This window comes from Octodon degus, unplaced genomic scaffold (assembly GCF_000260255.1).
Source record: "Octodon degus isolate 3935 unplaced genomic scaffold, OctDeg1.0 scaffold00164, whole genome shotgun sequence".
Taxonomy (NCBI): domain Eukaryota; kingdom Metazoa; phylum Chordata; class Mammalia; order Rodentia; family Octodontidae; genus Octodon; species Octodon degus.
In genome coordinates, this window is record NW_004524740.1 from 4,824,871 (window position 1) to 4,849,250 (window position 24,380).

Sequence of the window (24,380 nt, forward strand, 5' to 3'; positions counted from 1 at the left end):
TAAAGGATTAAAGTAAGATTGTGTGTACAACTTCATTACAAAAAAGTCAAGGGATACTACTTGGGGATTAGCAGTATTGCTCTCATACTGATAGGTGTGTTGAAATAACGTCAAATATCACGAGCTTGTTGCTGTAGTGGCTGTATTTGGACACAGGATAAGGTAACTGAATACCTATTTGCCATTTAATGTCTCCTCTTTTAGCTCTTACTCAGATTACATTTAGAATGGTAAACTTGTATCCTGTTTTCAACTCCTTCTCTTAGAAGATCATTGGTGATACTTGTTAGGGAAGATCTTTAGCTTAAAATAAGTTTATTACCAATTCATTGCCTGTTGTATACATAAAATTACTCAGTCTTGAGGTAGGTGTTTTATTAAACAAAATCTGCCAAATAATTCTGAAAAGAACTTAGTGTTAATATACAGACAAGGAAACAAACTAAGAAGCTCAGATGATTGAGGACTTGACATGTCGATACCACAGTGGTTTCTGTTTCTTGTGTAGTCCATATTGGATGTTTTAGTAACCCAGTGTCATCATCAGATACAGTACGTAATTGTAACAAGGGTTTTGTTGTTGAAACACAATTGTGAAGTTATACAAAAACAGTATTTTAAATGCTCCTACTGAAGAAGGGAAAAGAATAAAATAATTCTATGCTTGAGGTATGGGAAAAGTTTGGGTCCTGAGTCTAGCTTTCTTTAGACCAGTGATGGCAAACTTTTTAAGAGACCAAGTGCTAAACTGCAACCCAGAACCTACTCATTTACTGCAAGGTGCCAACACTGCAATTAAACATGAATATTGTTTTACTTTGGAAAAAACCCTCATACATTAACATCTTTTGTCTTTAGAGGAAAACAGTGGTTTGTACCACTGTTCTAGAACTCTTCACTAAAAAGAATGAGCTCCCAGCGACCATTACTTTTCTTCCTCATGATCTATAACAAGAAAGGACCAGAGATTGGGAACACAGGCCTAAAAGGCAAAATATTTTCACAGTGATAAACCAAAAAGAATTTCCCTGTTAACACTACTCTATAGACATTAAGAGGCATTAAAGCACAGAGGGTACAGGGATTTTAAGTTTATAAAATAGCCTGTGCAACTTACAGTATTTTGCCTAAGAGTTCTAGAGCCATGGAAGATGAGATAGGACTGTGCTGATTACTGATGATTGGGGGATAGTGAAATGAACTTAAAGTGACATTCATAAGCAAAACTCTTGGATTCACATACTAAAAAGAAAAACCAGCATTACCAAATATTTGGGCATCCTTGCAGGTCATGGTAAGAAACAGGATGCTAACTACTTTTTAAAATATACTTTTATTTCAGTCAATACAAGTTAACACCTGTGATTTACTTAAGTGAAATGCTTAGATAAAACCTAAAGTGCCACTTGGTTAAAGTGTCTGGAGACAAGAAATGTTGCCCTCTAATGTAGTGAGTGGTTCTTTCAAACTAAATACTGGTACTGTTGCACATCCGTTATTAACCGCAGGAATGTACAAAACACAGTGCATAATGACTTCATAGTCCCAATGCTTCTTCCACTTCTGTTTCCTTGTCTTGCACCTCAGTATCCAATAGGAGACTACTGAAGCTGCTGTTTTGGATTGGGAGGTATTTAATTAAAACTGCGATTCTACATATATTTCCACAGTCCAGTGGTTTATTTTAAATCGGAGTAATTTCAAATTCCACAAACAAAACTGAAGAACAGCAATATTTTGTTTGAATTTTCTCTTCTGTACACTCAGTGATCTAAAACACCACAATATCCAACATACACAAACCTCAGGGAAGGGTTAGTAAATACACACAAGATTGGAATCATGGTGCTCTTTGTTCCTGAATGGAATGGTCCCACAGAAAAAGCACAAGATACAGCACAACATAAGGGCACCTGTTACATACGAAGTGAGCAAAACACACTAGCATTTTCTATAGGCGTAATGGGGAAACCTGCATAGGTTAGAGGGCCTTTTATGCTCATTTTAAAAATCAGGCAAGTTGTCTGTATTCATTTTTCAAATAATTTGGAGAGCACTGCAATCCAGTGTAGGATATGCTGATTAGTGTTGTCTGTGTTGGCATTGACAGTCTTGCATGGTCATATACCAGTATTTTTGCTTTAGCTTGCCTTTGAATAAGAGATTTTAATGCATTTAGACAATACATATTGTAAGCTGTTTACATACACTAAATTTAAGAGATTCAATATTAGAGTTTCTTTCTTTAAACACTACAGAGTGCAAATCAGGTTCTTCACAATAGATTGAGTATTAAGCAGTTCTTCAAAGAATGAAGGGGAAAAAAAAAGCCCATGTGAATACTATTCCCCTTTGAAAATAAATTCTAAAATGATGTGGAATGTGAAATAAGGTTTAACATAGATGATCCAAGTTTATAGTTAGAAACAAAAAAGTAGTCCTTCATGAAATAAAGGTTACAAGAACATGTTGCCTGTGTTCCCCATTTATAAACTGAGAAGTGGGTAGAGGTGATGTTTCTGTATGAAAATAGGAGACTACAGGATCAGCTTTTCACTTCACATGCTGTAGCCAAAGCCAGGCTGCGGCTGCCCATAAGGTGGTGCAGTGTAACCATAACCAAAAGGTGCCTGAGGAGGGACTGCAACACTAGGTCCTGCTGTGAGCATCAGCTGGGGCTGACCTACAGGAACAAAAAGGAGCAGGGACAAGAACGTAGAAGAAATGATTAGGACAGTGAAACTGCAGCATTTGGTCCTCCCCACTGTAGCATCATAATCATGACTGAGAATGAGCTGTGTTGGACTGTCTACCAAAGAGCTACAACCCCCCTCCCCCTTCTGTCTTCAAGATAGGGTCTCACTAAGGCTAACCTTAATCTTGCAATCCTACCTCATCCTCCCAGACCATGTACCTTTTAATCTATAACAAAGAGTTCTATGACAGATGTCCCCATTTTCATTTTCCTTAGTAGCATGAGATATGAAGGTCACATTTTTATATTTTCCTCCTAAGAAAATCTTGTTATAATGCCTTAACTATACTCTTCAAATTCATTTGAATTTGTTCAAGTATGAAATGGAAATTCTGATAACCTAGTCAGATGTAAGAAAAAATTAAAACTGCCTTAAATAGTAACTTTAGTGTTTGAACATCGTAACTTTCTGAGAAGTTCTCAAGTGAAAAATTTACCCCTTGTTCTCTATCTCAGAAGTTAAAAGGAGGCTATATTTTTTATATAAAGCACACTGAAAACAGCCATAGTATGTATATTCTACCATCTTCAGTTCTTCTAAAAATTAAATACAGTATTTGCTTTCTCAGAAATTTAGAACTAAGTTATCAATCTGCAATCAGGCATTGGAAAATCTAGTTTATGACCTTAAGATGACTTTTTGAGATATGCCTCGTATCAAGTGAAAATATCAACGCTTAAAGATTGTCCTCAGAATACAAATTATTTTTTTAATTCAAAATTTTATCTTGCATTTTAGAAGTTCATTATGTTTCTATTTGAAATGCAGTATCAAAAGAATTGTTTGACTAACGTATTTTTCTGAGGTTAAAAAGAAAAAGATTGGGCTGGTGAGATGGCTCAGTGGTCTAAAGCACCTACTCAGAAGAAGCTTAGCCAAAGCACAGGGACCAGGGTTCAATCCCCCAGAACCAAATGCCAGCCAGCCCCCGCCCCCTGGTGGGCTGAGCTGGCCACACACAAATAAATACATAAATAAAATTTAAAGAAAGAAAGAAAGAAAGAAAAGGATTGCCCAGGTATACAGCTCAGTGGCACAAATGCCTGGCTGGCAAGCCAAGGTCCTGGGTTTAATTTATGATGCCAAAAAACAGAAGAGAAGAGATTACCATAAACAATTGGTTGTGTCTCTGTGGCTTGTTCTTCTTCTTTTCTCAGTGATTCTGAAGCATCTAATTTATCCACCTAGAGAAAAATAGGTTAGGTTAGTTAGCACCTCAAAAGTATAATAAAGCTAGTTTTATGGCAGAAAGTGGAAAAGCCTTAGTATGTTAAATTCCATCAAAACAAAACAGACTAGAATGAACATTCTCAGGCCCCCTCAAATTCAATGGCAAAGTTCATACTCAGTCAAGGTGGTTTTCAGCACTGTCATTATAAACCCTCAGGGAGGAGGGATTTATAAATGCCATAAAAGCTCACGCCAGGCTAAAACTGGGCATGCTAGGATGCAGCCTGAGGAAGGGAGAAAACGAGAAGGAGCCATTTTTTCAAATGATGTTTTTACCTTACCAAAGGCAGTAATGAATTCATGAAAAGGCAAGACTTCCATCCCCAAAAGAAATGCTATTCAAAAAGTGAAATGAGTCTCACGGCTAGAGAAGTAGTTGTGTGGGATCAGCTATTTTATGCCAACTGTACACAACTGCTGGTACTGGATACAGACATAGACTGAAGCTTAAGATTCAGGCAGCTCCATATTTGGTCTTGTAGAAAGTTAGGTTGCATGTTTTAATGGTATATGGATCTATTTTCTAAGAAACTACAGTACTATTATTTGCCCCAATTTCTTAATCAAGCTCTCAATCAAGCTCCAGTAAATGGCTATTCCATGCTAACTATTATAAATCAAATTGGACAGTAGTAGAAAAAAATAATTTATTAAGGAGTTCAAGTATATTAATGAAAGATGGGAGTTGGAAATCTAAATCCTTCAGTAACTAGTTGTGACTATCACAGCACTACACTGGCCATCAAATTCTTTTCTCTATATTAGAAGGTGAATGAAATGCTCTACAAACCTCCTTCAATGACTGACAATCTGGTTCTGAATTTTTGTGAAGAATTAAAGTAACACTAGGATTCTGGAGTTACATATTCTTTGGTGCCATGTAATTTCCATAATGCCTTTTACATTATGCTCATTTGTCTCCTAAACTACACTTAAAAATTGGTATCTCAACCAAAGCCTTACAGTTGATCTATCATTATACTCATAAGTAAAATTAAATCTCAGATGGCAATGTGTGTCCCATTACTAGTAGGTTTTCAGCTTGTGTGTTTGCCTGATGAGCTTTGAGTTGAGAGTTTAGGGAAGAACCTTTTCTGACGTTCACTGCATGCTATTCAAAAAGCAAATAGTGAAAAGAAAAAAACAAACAAACAGAAAACCCTACAAAAGATATGTAAGACTTCACTGGAAAAGTTGTAAAAATCAGATTCTTAAATGTTAAGGCAGTATCTTGGTTCTATTACAAACTATTAAAATAGTTTCTTTTAGCCTTAACATAGGCCATTAAGGCCATTATAGGATTTTTGTAACTATTTTTTTGAGATAAGGTCTCATGTAGCTCATGGCTCTCAGGTAGCCCAGGTTGGGCTAGCCTGTGACAGTTCTCTTGCCTCGGCCTCCTGAGTGCTGGGATTACTGGCATGAGCCATCACGCCCAGCTGTTTATCCTTAATTATTTTATGTTAAAATCAGTACAGATTGAATCCATGTGAATGTATCAGGGAACTGCAAACTGGAGAAAGGTGAACTTATGTAGATTGTAGGCATCATCACGTGGATTTGGTTTTGATGTCCTACCTAGGAAGATGTGTTGGCTTTTGTGCACTACTGAGCCTGTTTTATAGCCTACCCCATGTTACAAATTACTCTAGTATTAGAGACTACCGTGGAGCAGAAGTACCATATGAAACATCCACTGTTTGGCATCCAAACTTCAACAAAAGTTACTTAGCTATACAATTTAAAGCACAGTTATGTGCATCAATGATCAGATGGGAGTTTGAAAACTTTTATTTTTAAAAACTGGTATCCAAAATCTACAGAAATTACACAGAAAAACATATGGATGCCTCTACATTAGTAACTTCTAAGAAAATGAAGAAAAATTAACCAAAAATCTAACACTGCATTATACCTTTCCATATTTCTAGGGAAAAAAATCCAAAATGAACACACGTTTAAAAGTGAATGTCTAAGTCAAATGCTGAACACAAAAGTCCTACAGAAATACAAGGAAAACTTAGAAGAGCTAACAGTATCACAATGCCCAGGCATAGACATAGACAAGTTGGACACAGGGTAAAAACCCTGAAGAAATAACATGAAGCTAGGCAAAAAGTTTTGATTTTTGTATGTAAGGGGACAGCCTCTGGCATAGGAATATCCCAATTTTTGCCTTCCTTAACCCAATTTACATTGCTTGAAGAAGGAAGACAAGACTTTTATGAACACAAGCTTTTAAGAGCTGTAACAAAAGTTTCTGATCCTTGGACTTAAGAAAAATTACAGGTAAGCATATGACTGAATTCAGTTCCATCTGTACTATTCAAATTCACTACAATGTAAAAGGCTTTTCCACAAAGACTGCAATATGCTGCAGAGGAAAAGTTAACATGCAGTCAAGTTATTTTGGTGTATGTGTGCATGAAAAAAAGGCAAAAGTACTGAAGCAAGAAGTGAGATTGGAAGATGACTGGTGCTATACAGGCTCTCAAGAAACACACAGCCCACAGCAATGCTATAAGAGTTTCAAAGTAGTATGATGTAATTGCAATGACTTGTACATGCTTGATTTAAAACAACGCATAACACTGCAGTTCAGTTACCTGTTTTTCACACACACGCTTTCTAACTGCCTTGCTTACTAGCTGCTGAAGGGTCTCACACACAATGCATTTTACTCAGGTTTGCCCTAAGTTCCAGTGGTGACTCCAGTTTGGTTCAACATCATCCCCAAGGCACTACCCCCACCCAAATTATTTTAAATTTGTTTCAACTCTCCTTTGCCTTCCCATCCTTTTTCTAATTAACAATTTGACAACAGACGTAAGTTTTGAAGTCTCATTTATATTGAGATGGTGACAAGCCAATGAAAGCAGCAGCAACCAAAAGGTGCCTAAATTTGGTTTTCTTAGACAAGGCAACTAATTAGCAGGAGTAAATTTTAAGTAGTTTCAGAGATATGCCTTATTACACAGAAAGTAAAAGTCAATGTTTCATTAAAACACCAATGTTGCTTAGCAACAATTACAGCAAGCTTGGCTCTTACGATCAAAATGTTTGATTCCTCTTAAAAATGGACTAGCACCATAAGAACTGGACACCTGGAGAAACATGAGGAAAGTCTCTTCGGAAGCAGCTAGTATCTCTTGTAATCTACTTTCAGCAAAAAATTAGTAAGAATCAAGAGATCAGAAACTGGATCACAGTCCTTCAATACAAAAAGAAAAAAAAAACCAAAAGCCTTTTAGGGCATGTATATACATATGCAAATTCAAGAACTGTCAGGCAAGGTCACAAAACAAAACCAGAGGCTGTTTTAATTTATTTAAAGTATTTATTAAGAAAGTCCTACTATGGGCCAGATACCCTGACAGGGAAAAGAAATTTCCTGATCATTTGGCATTAATATGGAAACTCACCATGCTTAGTTTTTAATAATAGATTTAAGAGAGACTGTGAACCAACTACTGATTAGCCTCCGGCCCTTCCTAAAGCCTAGTAGCCGATTAGTAGCAAACACTAACGTCCTACAATTCTATTATAGTTATGTTTCAAGGGACTTGCAGAGGCTTGAGTGAAAATTTATTGGAGGGGAAAAAGCAGCAGCAGCAGTGTAGAAAAGGAAGGAAAAAAAATCATGCAAATTCCTTAGACTTAGTCCTCCAGACTTAAAGATGGAAAAGAATCAACTTTCACCTTTTCCTTTATTGCATCAACCTGCAAAGGAATTCAGAAGGTGCAGCTTAGAAAAAAATCAAATTCCATATGAGCATAAAAAGGTAGAATCAGCAATGAAGGTTTAGGGGAGAAACTAACACTAAAAAAGGTACAAGAGAAGTGAAAATAAAGGGCATACTGAAAGCAAAATTTAGAATCTTTCTTAACCTGAGAGTTTACTGCAGAAGAATTTATGCTAGTCAGTGAAAGAAAGCAGCTTAATTGCTATTAAAATTTACAGCACTTAGGTTAACAGCAGCTTAGAGCCAGCCAGGTGTATCAAAAGCTGACAGTATGCATTAAGTACTCTCATCTCTCAATAAGGCAGTTGTTTTTACTCTTTATACTGAACTCTACATATCAAATATTAACTGCCTAAAAATTTAAAACAAACACAATGGTATCTGTTAGACGATATCGTCAGGAAAAAATTCTCCAAACTGAGGGTTGTTAGTAGTATTTGTTCACCCTTTATTTAGGCATTCTGAGATCAGATGTGAAGCTGATAAGCATATTTTGGTTTGCCAAAACTGACCCTTTAAAATCATTTTAAAATTTTCTATGAGAAAACTACTGTTGAGGATAGTGTAAGCAAAAGTATTTAAACATCAAAAGGGAGACTAATGAATTTTTTAAGGTGGTAATACTAGCTTCTCTGAGGTATTTTTTAGAAAACAGTCAACCTCTTACAATTTATTACTTTTTTGTGGTGCTGGGAATTGAACTCAGAGCCTTGCACATCTAGGCAAGTACTCTACCAGTAAGCTACACCCCAGGCCTTTTGAGTATTGTTCAGTTGCCCAGGCTGGCCTTGAACTTGTCATCCTCTTTCCGTTGCCTCCTGAGTAGCTAGCATTCCAAGTGCATGCTCCCTAGCTCAGCTCTGATATTTCTACTAGAAGTTCAAGTGATAAAGCACTATGAAGATTAACAAGATGTTAAGAATATACTTGCAGCTGCCCTATGGGAAACAGACATAAAGTCTGGAACCACCCAAATAAGGAAAGCTACAGTACGTATCAGTTATAGGAATTAATTTTAAGACTGTAAACATTTTAAATCAAATATTAAGAACAAGATACAGAACAATGTTCACCCTAAGAAACACACTGAGGTTAAACTTCTGATAAGTTTTGAGTTCCCTTTCTAATCAGAATCATTTATCAGTTATTAAAAATAATTCCCGAAATGAATTTTTTATTTTTGGAGATAACAGTCTTGGTATATAGTTCAGGGTAGATATGAATTCACTATGTAGCCCAAGCTGGCCTCAAACTCACAGCAAACCTCCTGCCTCAACCTTCCAAGTGCTGAGATTACAGGCATGTGATACCATGTCCCACAAAAGAAAATTTGATCAACTCTGACTGACTTCAGCTAAAGAAAATACATTAAAACAAAAACAAAAACCCTGCAGGTAGAATTTTACATATCCGTAAGATAATTCTAAATACTTTACCTTAGTCAAATATTCCTTCATGACCTGGATGAAATAGGGCATTGCAAAATCCATGATGTTGTGCCTCCATGCAGTTTCCAATACAACATCTGGCCTTAAGAGATCATAACAAGTGAAGAGACAAGCTCCAAAGCACTCTCTTTTTTCTTCCTGTAAAAACCACTGCAGGAGTTCCTCAGCCAACTCAGTATCTTTTGATTCAGAAGCATACTGCATTGCATCCTATTAAAGGAAACAGTGAAGGTCAAACTAGTAAACCAAGTTACACAAACAAAGCTTAAAAAACAAAAACTTACTGAGTTTGTAAGGGGAAATCCTTCCAAATATTTAAGTTAAAATTTAGAAAAAGAACATAGGTTAACTAAAGGCCTAAAAAAAAAAAAAAACATGGCTGGAGATATAGTTCGGTGGCAGCGCCTGTCTGAGAAGTGCAATATTCCGAGTTCAATTCCTGGTACAAACACATAAACATCCCACTACGCACAATCTAGGAAGGTTTGCCTTAACATTAAGACAGCCTCCACCCAGTCAAAACCTCCACTGACTTAATCAGTATCACCTCAAACCAGTGCACAAAATCATTTATCACAGTTATAAAACTAGTAATAACAGCCCAACCCCACTAGTTTTATCAACCTTGTAAAGGCTGTCTTTCTTGCACAGCTCTACACTCTGTTTCCAACGATTGTTGCCTTTGAAGAGATAAGCAGCAATTCTTCTGAATTCAATGAGTTCATGTTTTTCCAAACGTTGAGCAAGTGAAATATTGTCAAAATTGTCATAAGCATCTATTGATGTTCGCAGAGCCTTAAAAACAACAAAAGGCATCCACATGTCAAATCACTATTCTAGTGTAATTGTTGTCAGAATTTCTACTACTTTATCATGGAGTACATCAGATGGTAACAGATAATGACAAAAAATAAAACCAGGCAATGATGGCTTATCTTTAAGCATCAAATGCCAAAGCTATAATAATCTGTGATCAGGTTCTTAAGTTTCTTCATGTAAGTTTTTTCTCTCTGTGGTACTGGGGGATTGAAGTCGGGTCCTCACATTGATCTAGAACCCTAGCCTTGAAAAAAACATCTGTGAGGGAGAACAGGGTCTCACTAAGTTGTCCAAGTTGGCCTCCAATTTGTGACTGTTTTGTGTTCCCCTCCTGGATAGCTGGGACTACAGGTTGGGCACCATCACGCCTGTCTTTTAATCTAATTTTTATAGCAGGGCATGGAGTGTAGCCAGTGGTAGAGCACTTGCTTAGCATGCATGAGTCCTGGGGTTTGATCCCTAACATCAGAGCAAAGAGAAAATATCTCCCTCTGTAGTAATTAAGTCCTCAAAAGTATCATATAATTTTTCAATTTTCTCCCAGGGTTTCCAATATCAAGACTAACCTGAATGTTTATAAAACTACCAACTGACAGCACAATCGGCAGGCTGCTGTGCATGCTAAGCAAGCACTCTACCCTGATGTATACCCCTATCCTCTTGCCCATAATTTGAACAGTACAAATTATGTTCTAGAAAAACAACTGATACAATTCAACATAATACTAAGGACTTTGAGCTTAAAAAAAAAGTATTGCTGACAGTAAAAGAAATTTAAAAATAAATTGTAATCTTAAAAAAAAATTCTAATTTAAACTTAACTTTTAATTACTTTCATACAGTATCTTTCACAGAGAAAAGTAAAAGACATACTAATAAGCAAGATAAAAATAAGTAGTTAAATGTAGTTAAAACCAAATAACATTTATCTTTCTTTTCTTATGTATTTGGTACAGGGTCTCAATACGCAGGTCAGACTTGTAGGGATCCTTCTGTTTTAGCCTCTCCAGCGCTGAGATTACATTTATAGACTAGTTGAGAAAGCAAAGATTTTTTTTTTAACTGTAAACTAGATGTTACAGATAAAGCAACCATATCTTTTTTCCCTAAAGAAATCTCTTACATAATATGTACCTAAGCAAAATTCTAACAAGTTGACACTTATTTAGTGACTAAGATTTATCAATCCTGAAAACCTTGTATTGTAGGCATGGGAATAGCTACTGTTTAAATCCTAAAGTACTCCTTTAATGCAAAACATACTAATTTTATAACCTACCATAACCTGAGTTTCGGGAGTATGTTCAAGAATTGAAAGGTGTTACCTGATAATCTTCTTCTGTAATAAAAAGATTGTTCAGTGATTCATTCACAGATTTGTTGTTGTGATTCTGAACTGAACGCAAATATGGTTTGACCAGTGGCAGTTGTTTAACCTTTAAAATAAGCAATTTATTATAAACATAGCACATTATTTAAGTTCTAGGAGTAAAAGTATCCAAATATGCTGTAATTCAACATTATGAAATTTGGCTTAAAATTATTACCTTGCTGAAATAATTGACTGCACGAGTGTGATCCAATCGTGGAGACAGCACCATCAGCAGATCGTTTAACAACAGAGGCTTGAATTCTAAGTAGAACTGTATTGCTCTATAGTATAGTTCCACATTGGCAACCTAGAATTGGAAAAGCTGGTAAGTCAGAGTTCTCTCCAAATATTGAGCATTTGTCTTCTGAAGTTTTTAATCTTCTGAAGTTACACACCTTGGTAATGATATCTTTAAACTGCCCCTCTTTCCATGCATCAGTTGGATGATTCATCATGGTAATTATGGCGTTATCATATTCTTCATACTTGTCATACAAAAACACTAGTTCTGCCCAAAGATGAGCTTGTTCAGCAGCTCTTAGCACCTGCATAAGAAAGGTTTCATCCCTTTAGATACAGACCTGTAAGTCTTGGTAACAGTCTAATGTGGAAAAAAAGTATTTTATTTAATTTTTTTTGTATTTTAGGGAAAGGTCCACAGGGAGTTCAGGGTCTCACTACTAGACTGGACTCATAGTGATCTGCCTGTTTACAACCTCCCAAGAGCTGGGATTACAGGCCTGCGCCAGCATACCCAGTCTCAATTGCGCCTCAGCTCGCCCATGGGGTGAGGCCGGCACGGCAGGCTTGGGGATTGAACCCCCAGCCCTGTGCCTGCTTGCAGGCACTTTAACCCACTGAGCTATTTGGCTGGCCCCATTAAGTATTTTAAAGCATTAGTTTTTACTATAGAATTGTCTCACAGTGGTACAGGGTAGTTACCTTAGGAATATTCACTCTGGACCAGAAAAGCTCCAAGTGCTCCCTCATTTTCTGTGGCTTAAATTTAGAATACAGGATAGCTAATTCAGTAAACATCCCCATGTGAGCTCGCTCAAGTCCCAAGGCTGCTTCCAACATGGTTATCAATTCTTCAAAATAGCCACGATCCTAAAGAAGAGAAATGCTAATTAAAGACTACAATTGTGGCAAAATCTCACTTCACATAAAAGGCATGTTCATGTCCATTACCTGATAGTAGTTGATAAGTTCCTCTAATTCATCTGCATGTACTACAATATGAAGTCCACACATCTGAGCAAGACGGAACTCCTTCCCATCTACACACGCAAAGCAGACCTGGAATACAATTTCCATTTTGTGAATTCAAATGTAAAAGTGGCTATTTAATGGAATTAACATCAAATAGAATCTCAATTCTTCATCCAATCCTGTTTTACCTCTTTCCATGTTCGAGTACTATTGGCTTTCCTAGCTCCATCAACAGCTGCCTGATATTCACCCAGATGAACCAGGGTAGATGCTAAGCGCCCAAAATTAGAAACATTGTTGTACAACAACTTAGCAGCATCATACATTTTTTCATCATAACAGCGGTCACCAACCTGGTAGGGCAAGAGAGAGGATCCATATTCAGTAAGATGTTAGCCATAGATTTCTGTCACTGTAACAAAATACCTGCACTATATTAAGAGAAATAGTTTGTTTCATTTCTATCATCTTTTCAAATTTATATCCTAATACTGAGAAACAATGTATTTCTCTGCAAGATTTTTCCATGGAATTCTTTAGTTATGACGTGTTAATTCTACTAAGCTAATAAAGTTGCTCAAATACTTATTTTTACATTGTTTTAAAAACTGTAAACAGAAAACCCACTTGTTGGATATGAGCATTATTTGGCCCATTGATGAATTCTTCTAACTCTGCAAGGCGGTTTGTTTTAGCCAGTGCAAATATCAATTCTGTCTCCACATATGATTCTCGAGCCTTCTTTCTGGCCATCTGCAAGTACTTCACCAGTTCTTCCCAATTTCCTAAATTCAGGGGAAAAAAAAAAGTTGAGACCACATATTAACATCCTACTTTACTCGTTCAACCAAGTAAATATGAACTGCTACTAACTCCCTCTTAAAGAAATATTGCAAATAATGACAAACATAAGCAGAACAGTGTATCTAAGTCTGCAAAGTCTACATTACTTCTATATTATTAACCAAATGAATGGCTGAATCTGTTTTTCCCTTAAAATTAAAAAAAATTAGAGCTCTATTAGGATTTTTTATAGAAATTCAAAACAAAGTTAATCTTTCTCACATTCTTCATAAATTCACAAGGTGCAGCCTCTCTATCTGAACAAGATGGAGAGCTAGTTTCCTAAGTATCTAAGTAACACTTAATGGTAACATAATTCAAAATTGATACCTTAAGGTTTAGCTTATTTTCTGAGGTCTCAAACACATAAAGGTAAGAAGTCCTACCGCTGGTATTGGCAGCCTGAACAACCTCCATATAGGATGAGGGATCATCCGCTTTGATGTAAGAATCGATGGCTTCTTTCACCATTCCTTTCTGCAACTGGGCTTTGGCTAGTTGACTCCATACTGCAGGTTCATTGCAGCGCTCAGCAAATTCATATGCCCGATCCAAATTTCCAATATGTTCAATCAAGACCTAGGCACCCATTTTGGAAATATAGTTACAGTAACATGGATTTTACCCAAAGAAATTAAATTTAAGCTGTTGGCATCTTACTGCTCTTCTATTCCTGCAGTGATCCATTCCTACTCCTATAGGACAATATATATTTTCAATCAACAGAAGCCATTACAGTGACTTGATTCATGTAATCTAAAGATTTACCTGCACTGCTGAAGTGTTGACATCAAACTTGCGGAAAATAGCAAATGCTTCTTCAAACAGCTCATTGCTAATAGCAATATTGGCAATATCTGGGGCATCATAATTATCCAGACGGTTAATATACTCCATAACACGTGTACGGTCAGCTTTAATTGCAGTGAGGATGAGGAGGTTTTGCAGATTCCTTCAGGAAAAAGACATTTAACTGCAGTACTTCAGGCAGGCAGGATGTTTTCTTTTTTTGTACCAGGACCTTGTGTTTTCCACGCAGGTGCTTGAGTCACTGAGCTATATCCCCAGCCCTAACTGCAGTATTTCAAAAGCTGACCAGTGGTATGTGGCTAGAGAAGGGCTTTTGTTTCAGGATGCAGGTGAAAAGGGAGAAAGCACTGAGAGCGACAACCGGTGCAACTTTCTATAATTTTTGGTTTTGTTCTTCCCCTAACCTATAAGACCACAATTAAAGACTGAACAGAAATGGCCAATGGATCTGTGTGGCAGCATACCTGTGTTCACTGAATACAGAGTTATCAAGGACGATTTTCTCCAGTAGTTCAATGAGTTCATTAGGAAGGTCTGCAGTCATAAAAGCCTTAACAGTTACTGACACTTCTTCAGGGTCCTGAGTCTCAGACAAGGCTGTTTGTACAACCTACAGAAGATACAGAGAAAAAAAAAAAAAAAAAAAAAATCAAGATAGTTTTTAAAAAACATCCAATAAGAATAAGGCATCTTATAACTAGAAATTTCAAAGTAAGCACAAAAGAACAAAGCAGCAAATATTAATTTACCAAAGGTCTTGCAACAAAAATGTACACAAATGCACACTATAATTCTATCTGTAATTCTACTCTGTTGAAATCAACTTAAATATGTAATATCTTTTCTCTAGTTACATTATCCACACTAACACCACCATCACTTTAATGCTTAGATCCAATTCAACTATCTAATTCCTTTGATTTTTGGCTTGATTCCTTGATTCACTGCAATGAGTACTATTTCCAGAAAGCTTTGTGTTTATCTTGGGAATGGTCCTTAAAAATGCTATGTAGGCAACCTATTATCTTCAAAAATGTATTTATACATCTTTTTTGTATTTATACATCTGGAGAACTTAGAAAATAATATAATAACCCTAAATACATAAGGCTCTAAAATCATGTTCTGAATTTTATATATGTATAAAGCATTTCACTTGCAATTTCCATGATTATTAATGAAATCTAACATCACAAACTTTTATATATCATTTGCTGATTTAGCACTGTCCTGAATATTTTCAAAAACTAAATTTAAGCACATCTCAGGAATTTTAACCGTTTAAATTGATGTTAAATTTGCTGTTTTAATTTTGTAAATATTTTAAAAAACTCTGTACATGAAATAAAGTTTGTGTACATTGACCCACTAGAAAACAAAAATGCACTATCTCAGCCACCTATTGAATACTCAATGGTTGTTTGGCATCACCATGATTACTGGTTCCAAAGTAAATATTACAGTACTATATGTAACACATATACATAGTACATATGTATTATAATACACATTTTCCAGTACTACTGAGTAATTGCTTTCTCATATTGCAGTTTTCTTAATGACAATGAACTGAGTCAATTAAGTATTTCTGGAAATTTATTTTTCTTATCATACATAGTATGTTTATATAAATTTTCATAATTTATATAGTATAATTTATACTGCTCCTTTATTGCCTCTTCACAGTTAAGTATGACCCATTGAGTATATTTATATATGTAGTAAGGGTAAAAATTTTATTCATAGCTGAAACTTGCCAACTTTACCTGATCAATTAGGGGTCTCCTATAGGGATTGCTTTCCAGTAGCACACTACCCCACAATTCTGGATCCTTTCGGCGGACCAAATACCGGGAAAGACTTTTGAAGAGGGAATTCTCATTGCAAACCTGTAAGAGGTAGGAAAGATTAATTTCAAGGTAAGGACTTTCTACAGAATGATTTTAAATTATTTCCACTAATTTATCCCTGTTTATTGTTTTACAGGAATTCTACTTTTATATATGATGTCAAGTATATCACACTCAAATTTTTCCTATTGAAGTCAAACTAACAGATCCAGGCCTGGTGGTGCAGTCCAGTAATCTCAGCAGTCAGAAGCTGAGCCAATAACACTGCTACAAGTTTGAGGCCAGCCTGGGCTATGCAGCAAGTTCAAGGACTGCCTGAACTATAAGGTGAGATCTTGTCTCAAAAAACTTAAAAAACAGGGCTGGCCAAATAGCTCAGAGAACTAAAGCAAATCCCCAGGGAGCCATGCCAGCCCCGCCCTGTGACTGGGCATGTAGGACGTGACTGTAATCTCAGAGCTCTGGAAGGCTGAAAACAGGAGGTTTAGTGAGACAATGTAGTCCCCATACTAAAATAATTAAAAAAAAAAAAAAAAAAAAAGAGCAAACACCTTAAAGAAAATAAAATAAACAACTGAAAGAAACAAGAATTATGATCTCAGGCCGGGGAGATGGCTCAGTAGAATAAGCACTTGCCTGGCAAGTGCAAGGCCCTGAGTTCAATCCCCAGTTCTGTAAAGAAAAAAAACAAAACAAAACAAAAAAAGAATTACGATCTCTGAAGGCTTTTACAAACCATTCTGATGTATCTATTTTTGGAAGTTATATTTTACTCTACAGCTTTCTGTTGATATACCAGTACTAGTTTTACTATTTTAAATTACAGAGACTTTAGAATATGCTCTAATATTGAGTAGTGGTAGTCCACCTTCAGGGTTTTCTTTTTAGTGTTTCATTAGCTGTTCTCAAGTGCATAGTCTTCCATGTAAACAGGAGCACCTCAATTCAACAATCTGGCCACAAACCAAACTGGATAAAAACCAAATCAAATTTCCCCATAAGGCCAATATTGAACTTAAGCACTAAATTTGCCTCAGTTCTCATCTAACTCAGTTTATGACCACAATGATGGAAAGAATCCAGTTCATGAACTAAGGTATTGGTGTATTCATGTATGTGTACATAAACATATGAATTCATATGTATACACATAGATTATTATATATTTTCATAGCTCACATGACGGAGAATGTCTTTGAAGTAAATTAAACCAAGAGTCCAGATCTTAGTTTGTAATAACAATCCCACTAAGCTAAGGATTCCCTGGAGAAATGGCCAACTCCAAGGCTAAGAAAGATAGAAAATGAACTTGGTAGTAGGGGAAAGGTGGGGGGAGATCAAAAGGTATCATGTACAGTACAAATTCCCTGACAAATGTGATCATTATGTACAGTTTATAACTTACTTAAAAAACCTTAATTTTTAAAAAATGAGCTTGGTGTTATCAGGTGTCAAAAAATAAAAGACATGCTCAAACATGACTAGATCATGACATAAAGATATGGGAGTCAGATTAAAAAGTTCCCATCAGCCAAAGCATGGATAATATGAGTTATCAATGTGAATAATAATGAATAAATTAACTCAAAGAGGAATCTCAGTCTATGAATATGAGTGTTAACCAATAAGTAGGAAGACTGCTGAAGGTGGAAAAGCATTCATTTTGTAACCAACATGTTAACGTATTTAACAAAAATCAAATAGATGCTACACTGGAAGGCAGCAACAGGATATTTACATGGTTTAAAATGTCAGAAAAGTACTACAACCTAATAACTTGACATCTAGAATAGGACAAATTTTTTTTTTTTTTTTAATTTTTTTGTGGTACTGGGGATTGAACTCAGGATCCTGTGGCTTGCCACGCAGGCACTTATTCTACTGAGCTATCTCCCCAGTCCCAGATTTTTTTTCTTTTCTTTTTTTGCAGAACCAGGGATTGAACTCAGGCCTTTGCACTTGCTATGCAAGCACTTATTTTACTGAGCCATCCCCCCAGCCCCTAGAATAGGACAAACAGATATCATATTCTTCTAGATAAATAGCATGAGAAACACAAGACATTACTTAATATTGTGTAAGGAAATGTATGACCTAAAAGTATAATCAGGAGAAACCATCAAAAAAAATCCAAAATGAAAATAAAGAGACCTGACATTTAGATAGGCAAATCCACAGAAACTAAGCGTGGTTGCCAGGGGCCAAGGGTAGGGTCAGGGAGATATGGAAAAAATGTAATGACACAGGATTCTGAGTGATGAAGACTTGGCACTAGACAAGAGTTATACACCATTGTGAATGTAGCTGGACATGGTATACGCCTATAGTCTGCACTTGGGAGCCTGAGGCAGAAGGACTGAGATGCAGATTTGAGGCCAGCCTGAGATTACTAGTAAATATTAATAGTTCACTTTAAAATGAAAACTTTGGGCTGGCCAGATAGCTCAGCAGATTAAAGTGCCTGCTTAGGCAGAGCTCAGTGGCAGATGTTCAATCCCAGGCATGCCATGCCGGTCCTGCCTGTAGGGTGTGCTGAGATGGCCATTGAGACTGGGCGTGGTGGTGCATGCCTGTAATCCCACCACTTAGGAGGCTGAAAACAGGAGAATCACTATAAGTGAGACCCTGTAGACCCTGACCTAAATACAGAAAAAAAAAAAAAAAAGATATGTACGAAAAAAGGCTACAAATAGAAAAAATTATATGTTTTTACCAATATCTCCATGTTGCACAAGACCAAATACTGAAGAACTGTTCCACATTAAGGGAGACTTAACAGATACCTGAATGCAATATGTGACTCTAAACTAGAGGGAAAAAACTATACTTGGCAAAACTGGAATTAAAGTTCTTTTGAAGTATACTACTGATGTCATATGCACTGTAGCTGGTATTTACAATGTGTATGCAGAGAATATCTTTTTATTCATAGGAAATATAACCCAAAAGGGGTATGCCATGATCTATACAATTTAGTCTCATAGAGTTAAAATGTTACATGGTGTATAAATATATACCTATGACCTCTATGTCTGGCAGTGTACTAGAACATGCAGGATAAAGCCAGTGGGGGTTTCAAGTGTTAAAGGGTCAATCAGGATAAGGGTTAGATTATCATTCCAAAGGCCTGATGTTATATAACAAGTTCTAGAAAACATAGCCTCCTCTATACACATTCAGATAGCAGTACTCACATTAATAAGTTCTAGATCACATTGGCCACGTTCATAAGCAACACAGGCCAGATGTGGATCTCTCTTCTCACAATACTTTCCAACAACACGACTGTCATAGTAAGGATTTTCACGTAGAAATCTCTCTGGGTTGTTATTACTGTCAATGTAGATTTTGGCTAATGCATTGTGAGTAGCAGGCTCCTCACAGCCCTCATGAATTCTGGCCTCTAGCCAAGGCAGCAGCAGTTTCAGTCTAGGGGAAACAAAAGAAAACCCACATATATGGTATTGCAAATAACCCTTTCTGGACATGCCAACTACATAAGCATTTTAAGCTCTACAATGTACTTTTGTATACATTATCTTTCATTCCAAAAATGTTATTACAGATTGGTAAATTAAGACTGCAAAGATGGATGAGTTGCCAAAGATCACACAGAAGGTATCTGAAACTGTCACTATTCCAAACCTATCAAGCTGTAAGATATATCTATTGTCTTATATCTGGATATAGATAAGACTTTACAAATTATACATTTTTTTTTTTTTTTTACTAAATTATACATTTTTTTTTTAAAACAAAATTACCTAAACCTCAGAGATAAACTTACAGGGGCACAATAGAGTGTGGTATGATCACCTGAGGTCATTTTAATATTACTACTATAAACACATAGCAGTTCATTTTTCCCTTTTAGGGCTTTTTTTTTTTTTTTTTTGTGGAAGCAGGGATTGAACTCAGATCCTTGCATTTGCCAGTCAAGCGCTTAAACCTACTGAGCCATCTCCCTGCCCCTGCACATAGCAGTTTAACCCCACCTGGAACTCTCTATCTCTTATCAGTGAAGAATTAGTTAAGAGCCAGGCCTATGAAGCATACCTCTAAGCACAGCTACCCCAGAGGCTGAGCCAAGAGGATCATGAGCTTGAGGGTAACACAGCAAGACAAAATCTCAAGAAAACAAGATAACTGATATACTGGTGCACTCCTACAATCCGAGCTACTGAGGATGCTGAGGAAGGAGGATCACAAATTCAGACCCAACTGAGTCAACATGGTGACCCTGCTTTAATGAGACCCTGCCTCAAAATTTAAAAGGGGGGAGGGCCTGGGGACATAGCTCTGTGCAAAGACCCCAGACTTAATTCCTGTTACCATAAAAAACCAAATGAAAGTTATTGAGTATAGTGGTAAAATATCTATCTAAAAGGAGGCTTACTACATTACAAGGGGTGATCAAAAGATATGGTAAATATTTGTATTTTAAAAACTTACTACAGTAATAGGCATATTGTCAAGAATGATAGGTTAAATATATTCAACTTGAGAGGGAATATTTTGAGGGGGATTAAAAGTAAGTGATGTATCTTTTGACCAGCCCTCACTGATCAAATGTTTATGGCAATTTCTGTCAAATAATAACATTATAACTAGGCATACTGGCACACTCCTGTAATCCCAGCACTTGGAAGCTGAGGTGGGAGGATTGTTACAAGTTTGTGGTTACCTACACAGTGACTTTAAGACCAGCCTGAACCACATGGTGAGACCGACCCCAATTCAAAAAGGTTAGTAGGTAGGTAGGCAGGAAGGAAAGAAGGAAAGAAGGAAAGAATTATGATATGTCCTTATCCACCTTATTCGATGGATGAAGCACCATGTGATTTATGGCTCTTCACTAAAGTCAAAATGACCATTTAATCAACTATAGTTACAAATGTGAAAGCAGACTTTAGAATTGCTTCAGAAAGTGGCAAGAATGATTAGATAAATGTGTTCTAAGGAAGGGGAAGTACTATGTTGGAAAAGTACCTTTTACTGTAATAAACGTTTTTTAAAAAGTAAGCACTCACTGTATGTTTTGATTAGGCCACATCATTTACATTAAAAGCATATACAAAAAAATAAAAAAATAAAAAGCATATACAAAGTCAGACCATACAGTTGATAATTGTAAGAATGCAAAAAAGTGACCAACTAGTTAGAAGGCTTGGCTGGCATGTACGAGACCCTGTGTCTCATCCCCAGCACATGGTGTGGACAGATGATAAAACAACTGAAAAAATCTTCTGTATGAAAGCTAGTGTTTCAGAAAACACCTGCTTTTAGCTTTATAAACCAGAACATCATCTTTAAATTAGGTGTCTCTAAGGAGTTACCCTTCATAGATTACTGAATACCTATGAGGCAAGTGATGAGCTCTATTGTTATCTAGCAAAAATGCTTTTCTTTTCTGTACCAGTAATCAAAATCAGGACCTTATGCATGCCATGCAGGTGTTTAAGCCACTGAGTTATCTCCCTGGCCCCAATCCATTACCATATTATGAGAAGGTATTAATTTATCCCAGTCATGAAAGTTAAAATGCTACTACACCTGTTCCTTTTTTCAACCTCAGCAACTAGCTCATCTGTAGAGAATTGACCTCTCACAACAAGAATCAAATTTTTAATGACATCTTCAGAGCAGTCAACATCAAGTAGTCCTCCAATAACCACAGGAAGTCGACTTGGATTGACCTGTTTTTAAAAAGAATGTATTACATTAATAAACAGAGCCAAGATAGGTTAAATGAATAGCTAATGTATTTCCCTTTTTAAACTTAGTTTTTAAAATCAGCAATAACCTGAGAGACTACACTTGCAAATGGAGGTAGAAATTTAGCAGGAAGTCCAGATAAAAAAACAATGCTATGGTCTCTTGCGTATTTGAAGCACATGTACTGTGGCACAGTTTCTCTGTTGAACCAACAAATTACCCAAATTTGCTTGAAATCATAAGCACAAAGAAGCTAATGTCAATAAATAAATAAATATAGAAGACTAATAATAACAAGGCTCCAATTATAGAAAATCCACTTTATTCCTACAGTTAGAAAATAAAGTTACTAATAACTTTCCTAAGATGGTTGAAAACTGCTTTGGAGTTTGGGCTGCTATGTATACTTTAAGCCCCATCAGTTTACTAGCATGCTGGGCCACCCAATTCAACCTGTCCAACTATAGCAGTACCATTCTTATACTTCACAGATTGAGCAAGTATGTAAAATTTTAACCAAAGAGAAGAGTATACTGAGAACAAAAATGCTAAAAGCTACTTTAACAGACCATGCCTGCTGGGTACATATAGATACTGCAAACATTAGAGATTATACCTTTAAATGATCTAAGTACTACTTACCTTCTGTACATATATCTCTATATACTTTTGAAGATTATTCCTATATAAATACAGCACCAAGTCATGGACGAAGTCAAATCGATCACACACAATGATAAGTGGCAACTGATCTGTTAGTTTTGCTTCCTAAAAGAAAAAAAAAAAAAAAAAAAACAACAAAGAAACCAACCTGAGCTTTTTGTGTGTGTGAGGTACCAGGTCTGCACAATATGAGAATCTGTTCTGTCCTGAGGGGAGAGACTCACACACTTGGCTCTTCTGTTTAAGACAGAAATGTCCAAATAGTTGGATGTGTAATATCCCAGTTTCAGAGAATTTTTAATAAGCAGCAGAGATTCACACAGCAAAATATCACATCTTCTACACACATCCTTTCACCAAAATATTAACAAATTAAGATTTATGAGCCACCAATGGCATTCAGGTCATAAAATCATCACTGGGATTTTCCTTAAAGTAACAATTCAACTGAATTCAATGGGTGATTTTAGTTAACTATAGTCCACTATCCAAAAAAAAGGCATAAATGGCTCACATGTATTTTAAACAACAGATTTAATTTTTACCCCTCCCCACTCCAAGCTATTAGCCAGCCTCTATACTCTATTACAATAAAGCCTAAAAGGAGCAGCACAATGGAAATGGCCATGAATTAAATACACATGTCACAATAAGAAAAAGGCAAAAGAAAAAAGAGCATTTAAAGAAACATCTTTAAATTGCCAACTGCTTTTATCATTATAAATACCAAGCTAACCAAGCTACAATCCTACTTATAGACACAACATGTTATGGACAGGTAAGTAGGACCTGCACTGGGCATTTACCTGATACATGTCCTGTTACATTCCACAGACATAAGGTACAGCACAAAAAACAACAGTATCCATCAGGAATTCATTTATACAAAGTGAAACATTCCTCAATAAATGATTCCTCTATAACCGTCTACTAAGGAAGTAGAACTAAGTAGAATAAGACTTTCCCCAACAAAAGCCATTACTTGCAAGGTCAGCATATAAAGTAAGACTATTACTTGCAAGGTTAGAATAAATGGATTCTTAAGTAGTCATCCCACTATAAACTACATGAGTAGTCTACAAAGTGTTCAGAGAACACCCTGAAAAATTTGTGAGCTATCCTAAATTAAAAACTAAAAATAGCTGTATCTGAAGTGGAAATCCAACTGCAGATTTTTTCACATTAAGGAAAGTCTAAAGCAAGTACTTATTTTAAAACCATGGTAACTGTAATTGCTGTTACAATTACTTCTATGAAGTGGGAACAGGGATGAGCACTTACTTACCTAGCATGCACAAGCCTTGACCTCAATCCCCAGTACTACACACACACACACACACACACACACACACACACACACACACACAAATTTGTATCAACATATATACAAAACATTACTCTTCTTCCTTATTACATTTAATATACATGTAGCATTTTACATACTTCATCACTTAGGGGAAAACATGCCTGCAAGCAATCTAAGATTATTCTGTTCTTGTGTATGAATGTTTTAAGATTTCTCTGATAAAGACAACTAAATGTATCCCAAAAGAAAATTTAAGACTGTCTTAATCTACATATGGTTTCATAGTTAGAAATGTTATTAACATTAATTTTCTAAATGATTAGTCAATCTCTAGTTGATAATCATTAACAATTTTAATATATGCAACTACATAAATACACCCAGAGGTTTTCTTAAAAATGAGCCTTCAATTAACAAATATTTACTGAATACCTATAGGCCAGATTCTTCTTAGAAAATGGAGATATTGCAGAGAATAAGGTAATCGGAATCTATTCTCTCAAGGAAATTCCATTCTGGTGGGAAGAGAGAATGTTTGCCAGTGGTGAGTACTTCAAATTTATTTATTTATTTATTTATTTATTTATTTATTTATTTATTTATTTGAGAGAGA

The 24,380-nt window shown here is 36.1% G+C and overlaps 1 protein-coding gene across 2 annotated transcripts in view; it reads right to left on the minus strand.

The window, feature by feature from the left end:
• Positions 1 to 1,314: 1,314 nt before the first annotated feature.
• Positions 1,315 to 24,380, minus strand: part of Cltc (clathrin heavy chain) — a 70,480-nt gene continuing 47,414 nt past the window's right edge. The window contains exons 15-33 of one of the 2 annotated variants that reach the window (XM_023703126.1): positions 22,441 to 22,566; positions 21,637 to 21,779; positions 19,278 to 19,512; positions 16,000 to 16,122; positions 14,698 to 14,843; positions 14,192 to 14,375; positions 13,810 to 14,002; positions 13,208 to 13,365; positions 12,769 to 12,933; positions 12,560 to 12,667; positions 12,311 to 12,478; positions 11,764 to 11,913; positions 11,544 to 11,675; positions 11,322 to 11,432; positions 9,802 to 9,972; positions 9,166 to 9,387; positions 7,686 to 7,706; positions 3,865 to 3,940; positions 1,323 to 2,683 (exon numbers count right to left, since the gene is read on the minus strand). In XM_023703126.1, the coding sequence (XP_023558894.1) occupies positions 2,559 to 2,683; positions 3,865 to 3,940; positions 7,686 to 7,706; positions 9,166 to 9,387; positions 9,802 to 9,972; positions 11,322 to 11,432; positions 11,544 to 11,675; positions 11,764 to 11,913; positions 12,311 to 12,478; positions 12,560 to 12,667; positions 12,769 to 12,933; positions 13,208 to 13,365; positions 13,810 to 14,002; positions 14,192 to 14,375; positions 14,698 to 14,843; positions 16,000 to 16,122; positions 19,278 to 19,512; positions 21,637 to 21,779; positions 22,441 to 22,566 (2,757 nt within the window). In that variant the 3' untranslated portion in view covers positions 1,323 to 2,558. Of the gene's footprint in view, positions 2,684 to 3,864; positions 3,941 to 7,685; positions 7,707 to 9,165; positions 9,388 to 9,801; positions 9,973 to 11,321; positions 11,433 to 11,543; positions 11,676 to 11,763; positions 11,914 to 12,310; positions 12,479 to 12,559; positions 12,668 to 12,768; positions 12,934 to 13,207; positions 13,366 to 13,809; positions 14,003 to 14,191; positions 14,376 to 14,697; positions 14,844 to 15,999; positions 16,123 to 19,277; positions 19,513 to 21,636; positions 21,780 to 22,440; positions 22,567 to 24,380 lie in introns of both variants that reach the window. The other variant, XM_004643036.2, reaches the window with a different exon arrangement.